The sequence below is a fragment of the Cololabis saira genome, chromosome 15, assembly GCF_033807715.1.
Source record: "Cololabis saira isolate AMF1-May2022 chromosome 15, fColSai1.1, whole genome shotgun sequence".
Taxonomy (NCBI): Eukaryota; Metazoa; Chordata; class Actinopteri; order Beloniformes; family Belonidae; genus Cololabis; species Cololabis saira.
Genome location: NC_084601.1, coordinates 25,609,675 through 25,618,736, shown reverse-complemented (window position 1 = coordinate 25,618,736; position 9,062 = coordinate 25,609,675). Strand labels below are relative to the sequence as shown.

General features: G+C 44.7%; 1 protein-coding gene across 1 annotated transcript in view; it reads left to right on the top strand.

Moving 5' to 3' along the window:
• The first annotated feature begins 2,016 nt into the window (after positions 1–2,016).
• The window catches only part of eepd1 (endonuclease/exonuclease/phosphatase family domain containing 1), a 28,761-nt gene continuing 21,715 nt past the window's right edge, over positions 2,017–9,062 (top strand). Inside the window, exon 1 of the mRNA XM_061741170.1 lies at positions 2,017–2,901. Coding sequence (XP_061597154.1) covers positions 2,054–2,901 — 848 coding nt within the window. The 5' untranslated portion in view covers positions 2,017–2,053. The remainder of the gene's footprint in view (positions 2,902–9,062) is intronic.

Below are 9,062 nucleotides of genomic sequence, written 5' to 3'. Positions count from 1 at the left end.
TTACTTATATACTCTCGAATTAATATTCTTAATTTATGTATCTACTTTCATCATCTTATTTACACGTACACGTACACGTACACACACACACACACACACACACACACACACACACACACACACACACACACACACACACACACACACACACACACACTGATGTCGTCTTTTGTCGTTTCCACTGTATGTTTATACATAAATTTTAAAAAATAAATTAAATCTTAGTATGTACAAAATTAATTTGCAAGTAAAGTCATCTTAATTTTGGCAAGTAAAGTCAACTTAATTTTGATAAATAAAGTAAACTTAACACAATTAAGTTGACTATACTTATTTACATAAATAAAATTAAGTAGTGTATACAAAGACTAGTCTTTCTTGATCTACATAATAATCTCATGCAAAAAGTTGACTTAATTTTTTTAAGTAGATCAAGCACAATCTTTGTATCAGTGTGGGGCTTCTCTCTCTCAGGCTGTTATTGTGAAGAGCAGCGCGCACTGCTCCAGTTTGAACGCAGGGCGCTTGACTGCTGCTGATCAGCGCTTCCTATTGGCGGTGCGTGTGCCAGATAAAGGCTGATTTATGGTTCCGCGTTACACCAACGCAGCGCCTACGGCGTAGGGTACGCGGCAACACGCACCGTACGCCGTAGGTTACGCCGTACCCTATGGCGTAGGCGCTGCGTCGATTTAACGCGGAACCATAAGCGCAAGGGGCCGAGCCGTGGGACCGTAGATCCAGATGTGCGTCTGCTGCCACGGACGCGCAGCTCCGCGGAGCGCACTCGCGCTGGTGCCCGTGCAGGATGTAGTGGGGGCTGAAGGAGCTGCACCTTCGGAACGGTGATCCCCCCCGGGACTGGAGGTCGCTGGACTCTCATAGGAACGTCCCTCTGTGCAGCCGCAGCTGTCAGACCCCTGTCTGCCCTCCGGACCTCCGGATCCCCGGACCCCCTGATCCCCGGACCCCGGACCCCCGGACCTCCGGACCCCCGGACCCCCAGACCCCCGGACCCGAGCATCAGACCCCCCGGTAGGCTCGCCACCCCGTCCCTTGAAATACGGAATTGTTACGTAATTGGGAATTAAAAGTCGCGTTCCGTGTTGAACCAATACAGACACATATTATGCTCTTATTTATTGGTGTCATTATATACAGTTGAAGGTCGAAAAATTTGAATATATTGCAAAACTTCATTCGTTTCAGTAAAATCAACTTAAGGTGAAACAAATATATTATTTCATGCAAAGTGGGATATTTCAAGCCTTTATTTGTTATAATTTTGGTGATTATGGCTCACAGTTTATGAAAACCCCAAAATAAAAAAATATAATAAAAAATGTAATATATTATGAAATCAATAAACAATTCAATCATCAACATTATAACAAATACAGGTTTAACATATCTAGCTTTTCATGTAATGAGACTAGTCTCATTGATGATAGACATATGATAGATATACATATGGATAGATAGATAGATAGATAGATAGATAGATAGATAGATAGATAGATAGATAGATAGATAGATAGATAGATAGATAGATAGATAGATAGATAGATAGATAGATAGATAGATAGATATAGTAGTGGCAGTGATAGTAGTAGTTAGATAGATAGTAGTTAGTTATTATAGTCTCATTGATGATAGATATTAGTTTAACCTTTTAAGTTGAATTATTGAAATAAATTAACTTTTACACCATATTCTAATGTCCCGACCTTCACCTGTAGGCTATATTATACATCTGGGCTGATGGACATAGAAGCATAAGCAGAGGCTATTTCAGTTGTATGGTTGACTGTCTCTACAGTCATGCAAGTTCAATGCTATTAAAGCACTTTAAACTTTAAATCAAAGCGTTTTGTTTTTTCATATAAAATAAATACATTTCTATGCAGTTTAGAAGTTTTGGGGATGTCCCTTTTTTTTGGTGCCTGCACTGCTGAAATTGGGGTGTCCCTTATTTCTATTTCTGAAAGGTGGCAACCCTACACCCCAGACCCCCCGGAGCCCCGGACCCGTGCGCCCCCAGCCCCCCCGCGCCATGGGGGGCAGCCTGGGCTGCCACCGCTCCATCCCCCGGGACCCCACCGACCTGAGCTGCGGGAAGCAGCGCAAGTTCAGCGCGGCGTGCAGCTTCGGGCCGGTGCTGGTGAACCAGGAGCGGCTGAACATCAACTGCGCCACCGCGGAGGAGCTCATGACCCTGCCGGGCGTCGGGCGCGCCGTGGCGCAGAACATCGTGGAGTACCGCGACTGCATCGGCGGCTTCCGCAAGGTGGAGGACCTGGCCCTGGTCAGCGGGGTCGGGGCCACCAAGCTGGAGGCCATCAAGCTGGAGATCTGCGTGTCCAGCAGGACCGGCTCGTCGCAGCACTCGCCGTCGTCGCTGCGCCGGGACGCGGAGCCGGCGTGGCCGTGCGCCGGGATCAACGTCAACACCGCCACGCCCGCGCAGCTCATGAGCGTGCGCGGCATGACGGACCGGATGGTGCAGAACGTGGTGGCCTACCGGGCCGAGCACGGGCCCTTCAGGAGCATCGAGGACCTGGTCCGAGTCCAGCACATCAACAGCTCGCTGCTGGACAGGATCCGCTTCCAGGTGTACGTGGAGCGCGCCGCCGGCACGCCCTCCACCTACACGCACGGGGGACACCCCACGTCCCACCCGAGCCCCACGTCCCTCAGCGTGGGCAGCGAGGACCTGGAGCTCCCCCCCGGGGGCCCCAGCATGATGCTGGCCCTGCGCCCCAGGGTGGAGCCGCCGCCCGCGCTGCGTAACGGCAGGCGCGTCCTGCGCCTCGCCACCTGGAGCCTGCAGGGCTGCTCCTGCGAGAAGGCCAACAACCCGGGGGTCAAGGAGGTGCTGTGCATGACCCTGCTGGAGAATGAGTGAGTACAGCCCGCACAGATCCCTGCTCTGGGGAGGATTCCACTCACTTCAGTTCAATTACATTACATTACATTCAATTAGCGTTGTCAGGGCCTTTATCAGGCTGGTGTGGTGAGGACCCAGATGCAGGAGAGAGAGGGAGGCCGGAGGCAGGAGTTCTCAAAAACAAGGATTTATTCCACAAAACACAAAGCGCTGCTTAGCAGGATCCAAAACCGAAACAGGGATCAAAAAACCTGGAGGAAAACCGTGGCAGGAAACATGGAGGGAAGAACAGTACGGACCGACAGGGAACAAGGGAATGACAAGACCAGATATACTCAGGGGATAACGAGACACGACGAGACACAGGTGCAGACACAATCAGGGCAGATGGGACACAGGCGGGGCAAAACAGAAACTCAAAGACTGGAGGAGGGAAGTGTCAAACCCTGACAAGTGTCTATTACAACAGAAGTTGTCTCTAGGATCTTTCCAGAGACCCAGAACATGACCCTCGAGCAATTATTACATAAACATAACATAAACAAAAGCAGGTAAAAACTCCCCTAGTGGGAGAAAAACCTTATACCAAGCAGTGGCAAGAAAAACTTCACTTTAGGAGGGAAGAAACCTGGACCAGGACCTGGATCATAAGGGGGGACCCTCCTGCCGGAGGCCAGACTGGGGTGGTCAGGGGGAGGGGGCAGGCCAGGATGTCAACAAGCATATAGAGCAGGGGTCACCAATCCTGGTCCTCGAGGGCCGGTGTCCCTGCAGGTTTTAGATGTTTCCCTGCTTCATTGCACCATGATACAAGTGACTGTGTCATTAACAGAATTGTGCAGCCCTGGATGACAAGCTGATGACGATGATTAATTGAAATCAGGTGTGTTAAAGCAGAGGCACATCTAAAACATGCACCGGCTCTCGAGGACCAGGATTGGTGACCCCTGATATAGAGGGTATGCATTGACATCACTTTTGCACTGAGTGGAAAAACATCAGCAGAAATGGCTGCAACTAGTGGAGAAGACGGGATAACACCCGATTATGGGCTTAAATTAAAGGCAGTTGGACTTGACAGTGACCCGTACAGTTACCCCAAGAACCAGTGGTCCATGGACATTAATATTTGGCCACGAATCCAGTTTCCTGATATTTATATGTACTTAATTTCTACGCTGGGGAAATACACGAAGCAAAGCTTGAAGGCATACAAAAGTCTTGACGCTTGGTTCTACTTCAAGGCAGGATTTGTTGTAGAAATTAAAGTGATGAGGACACTGAACTTTATGATTTGACCGTTTAACGTTAGCTACCCAAAAATCCAACATGACCTGATACAAAATGGGAACCGCAAATCCACGTTTCGGTGCCTGGAATTAAGTTGTTTCTGTGAATTGCAGCGATCCATTTGTCTCTCTTAAGCTTATTTTTTGGCAGTCTGTAAAACCATAACTCTGATTTCTTGCTAAGTCTATGAGTACAGTTGATCCCACAACAGCTCTTTCCCATTTTGGATGGTGAGTGGTATCGGAGAATTTTTGCGAGTACGAATACGAGTATATGAGAGCAGTATCGTCCCCGATACCGATACCAGTATCGCTATCGGGGACGTTTTCTTTGACTGCGCGGTGAGTCTGCAGAGCTGAAGCTGTAGCCTGTTGATGTCAAAAGGGGGCCAACCCCATAACACTAGCAGACACCTATAGCCATAGCTCCGTTGCACATTTTGTACTGTATATACTGCGTTACAGAGTTCTATTCTATTTTATTTTGTACTATTTTATTTTATACTTATTCGACTTTTTTTTACTTAAACTTTTGAAGGAAAACACCACTTCGTGCTACTTTAATATTGTTGTATGCCTCGTACAATGACAATAAAAGTCTGAAGCCTAGCTATTGCCAAGTGGTGCAGTTGGTTTTTCAGTTAAACTGTTCATTTGTAAATTCATGTAAATTTCATGTATTTCACTCTAAGGACAAAAACTGATAAGTACTAGGCTATAAATATGTAACCAGCATTGCTAATTTAGCTATCAGGTAATCGGGGAAGAAGTACATGTATGCCAGATGCTTAAAATGTGTTTGAAAGGCTCTCAGCCCTAGTGCACTGGGACCGTTAAAAAGTTCACAGCTGTGTCATTTTATGTAAATAATTTCACTTGCACTTTATTTTTGCTGTTTGGGACTCCGACTTGTGAATGTAGCTGCTGTCCCTGGAGGATGCTGCCGAACGAAATGTTGTTGTACACTGTACAATGATAATAAAGCTTCTTATCTTATCTTATTTGGAGTGGGCTGGACTTGGATGACTCAGCGAGAACACTGGGCAGGATTATGACCAGAGTACCTGACAGGTTATCTAGACATGTGTTCAGTACGAATATGGACCTTATATTATGTTTTCTCACCCCAAAATGGACCAAACCCTCAATCCTAAGGCATATTCACAGTTGGACTAAGATCATGAAGCTTTCAATACAAGGAAAAAAGGGTGAAACATTTGAAAAGGTGACCTGAATAAAGGAAACACTGAAAGTCCTGCAGTCAGACAGCAGTCCGGCAACAGCATGGAGACGGCTGGCATTTGGCTCAGATCTGTGGGAGGCTACTCCGGCTGGCACTAGCTGCAATTGTCATTTAACACCTCAAAGTCTTCGACTGACTTGTAAAGAAAATGAATGAAGAGCAGGGAGCAGCGTGTTCAGCATCTGTCCAGTTAAAATGACGTTTTTTTGCCTTCAGTGTAATATCTGAGTGGATAGCAGGATTAAGGTTAATCTGCCTAGATAAACTCTTGAGTTTGTACTGTCAATGAATACCAAGATTTATTAAAAGGGCTTGTCATTGTGTTTAGACATTTATGGCGCTTTTCCACTAGCACTTACTCGGCTCTACTCAACTCGGCCTGGTTTCTTTTCCATAACAATCAGCACCAGGAGCAGAAGTAGGAGGTTGGAGTGAAGCTGCTGTGACGTATTTGATTGTGTGATCTTAAAGAAGAAGACAACAACACTAAAGATGTAGAACCTGGAGGAGATGATATATGTGCTGCTGGGTCTGTGACTTGTGTTCAATATCAAGTTAAAAAATGAGAGTGAGAGAAGCTTCAAGCGTCTACGCTTTTTTTTTTTTATTTGTTTGTCTCGGCGCTGCTGAAAAGTCAGCTGGAGCCGTGAGCAGCTATGAAGTGACAGATCTCCTGGTAGATCTGGTCGTTCCTTATCTCCGTCTAGATCCATTTTTAATTCTCTCCTCAGCCACCAGGTTTATGAACATCTGCACCTCAGAGTTGGATCACCAAACAGACTTTTGCGCTGCCATTGCTTGTTGAATAAAATGAACAATAAGCTGTCAGAGTCGCTCTTTCACTGATTTCCACCTCCTGACTCGGACGTCTGACTCCAACCCCCCGACCAATCGGTGGCCTGTAGTTTGATGACGTCAGATACAGCCGACTCAGCCGCTTAGAACCTCGGCAGAGTAGTTACAGAAAAAGTATCTACTCGGCACGTTAGACCCCTAGTGGAAAAGAACCAAGCCGAGTCGAGTCGGGCTGAGTAGGTACCAGTGGAAAAGTGCCATTATTAGACTAGAAACCGCTCAGGTTACTCTTTCGGGGCACAGCAGTGTAGTAAAGGACAGATAAAGTGCCCTAGTTGTGATGAAATGATGACACACTTTGTTGAAGCAGGTCTGGTGATTGTAGGCTCTGGCAGGCTGCTCCAACACCGTGCAGGATCCTGGTTGGGTGGAGAGCCCAAACCTGTTTGACATGTGGAGGAATGGAAGGAGGGACATTTTTCCTTGCCACTGTTTGGCTTAAGGGTTTTCTCCCACTAGGGGAGTTTCTGCCATTGTTTATGTTATGTTTATGTAATAATTGCTCTGGGGTCATGTTCTGGTGTCTGGAAAGATCCTAGAGAAAACTTCTGTTGTAATAGACGCTATATAAATAAAATTGAATTGAATTGATTTGAATTGAACATAAAGTTATAGAGGACATTCATACCATTATGTATGTAGGATATTTATTTGCTTTTCTTTGCTTTTACTGTTTGACCTTTCCCCTGTCTGTGCAAATAACTGAAATTCGACTTTATCAAGTCAGAATTTGAGTTTCCAAAGTCCTTCAAGATCACAAATCTGCTGAAGCAGAGATATATCTATGATTATACTATAGGCTCATTGTTTTCCATTTTTAAAGGTTATCATTCCAGGTACATTTGAATAAATACTCTGTAGAGTTGCAGCTGTTCACCACAACTACTTTAACACACGTTTGGCTTCAGTAAGAAACAGAGTTGTGAAAGAATAGGAGTTATTAACGTAATAATACTTCAAGGTGTTGAGAAACAACTGTTTGCATCACACCATTTTTTCCTCATCACTCTTCAAAAACACATCCATGACAGATGGACACACTCTTGATGTGAAGCTTAGCAAGTGTTGTGTTTAGGAAAAGCAACTCAGTCTGTGATACAGGGACAAGGCCATGTTCCCAAGGCTTGTGCCAAAGGGGAATTCTTTCAGGATCATTGTCATGGAGGAGGCAGCAGCAGCGAGAGGAAGGGAGATACCGTGTTTGCACACTACCGGGGCTCTGCTGTGTGAGCAATCACAAGATCCAGCCGGCTTTGCTGCACGCAGAAGCACAGCTACTGGAGTTCAATGAACTCTCGCTTACCAAAGGTTGCTCTATAAACTGCTTTCAGCTGCCACAGTGTCGCAAGCAGGCTGCTGTTGCTAATCAGCTGGATGTTAGTCATTCTGAGTGTGTGAGCGACCGAGGCGCCGCAGCTTTGCTGGGGGGTCAGTATGGATCAGAGAGAATCGGCCACGGGTACATGATGTTTTTTAATCCGGAATTTGCACACACCAGTCCCCAAGACCTACTGTACCACACCCGAAGAGCACAAGTAAATACTGCATATAACACAGTCATAACAACAAGAACAACAATATTAATAATAGTCATTGTCATCATCATTATTATGCAATATATGAAAAAATAGATGCATTATGTATAAAAAAAATGACACAAATGACAAGGCAATACCACTAGAGGCAACTACATGGTTTATTGAGATTGGAAAATAGTGAGTTTTTAAAGAGATGTAATGAATTGAGTTCTCTCTCTAGGTTGTTCCAATCTGATGGGTCTTTGAACTTAAAAGCACGTCTGCCAATTTCTTTAAATGTCAAAGGAACGAAAAGAAGGGTTGCTGAGTGTTTCTGAGAGAATATGAGGATGTATACGGAATCAAATATTGTTTTAAGTAAGATGGATAACTAAAGTGGATACATTTGAATATGAGTTGGAGCCAGTGGTATTGTCTTCTTCAGCTGAGGGGTAACCAGTTTAATGATTGATACATCACAGATGCTCGTCATCGCTGATCCGGTTTACCTTCTCTCAGAAATGAAAACAGTTGGCTCATAAAGCCATAAAGGCTCAGAGTTTAGGTGTGGCAGCAAAAACTAAACACAACATTACACAATGTTTCATGTTGACGTTTTATATTTTTTCACAGATTATAACTAGTGATCATTTTCCTCTTAAATACCATGGACAAACAAAAGTAAATGCTAAACCTCACTGGCACTGGTGGTTGTTAGACCTGTGGAGAGTCGTTTGCTTTTGCACGTCTCGCTGTCGGTCTTTGTTCTAAGCTAGTTTTACCTGAGTGAAATTACATTTATGTTGATCGTCTCGTCTCACTCCTGGTTTATTCTTTGTACTTGTGTGTAGGGCTGGGGATCGATTCAAATGTCAAGAATCGATTCGATTCTGATTCTTAAGATTCAGAATCGATTATCACGCTTTGATCCGATCCGGTTAGTGTTATTAAAACTGTTTTTTGAGCTGTTGCATGAATTATATGACTGTGTAGTTCTGCAACATATGAATACTAGTATTATATTGAGATTCAACAGCAAATATTGGCAGCTAATGATGCTGTAAGGACCAATCACCTCCCAGAATGCTGATAGAACTGCTTTCAGAAACATCGTGGCAGAATTATCAAAACGATCCAGGGCAGCAAAAAGGAGGTAGGAAATCGGTTTTATTTTTTCCCACATTCCATTTTAATTTTTTCCACTTTCTGTGTTTTTCGGTTTTTAATTTTTGAGAATTTGGTTTTTAGCATTTTATGTGAGTTTAACCCCA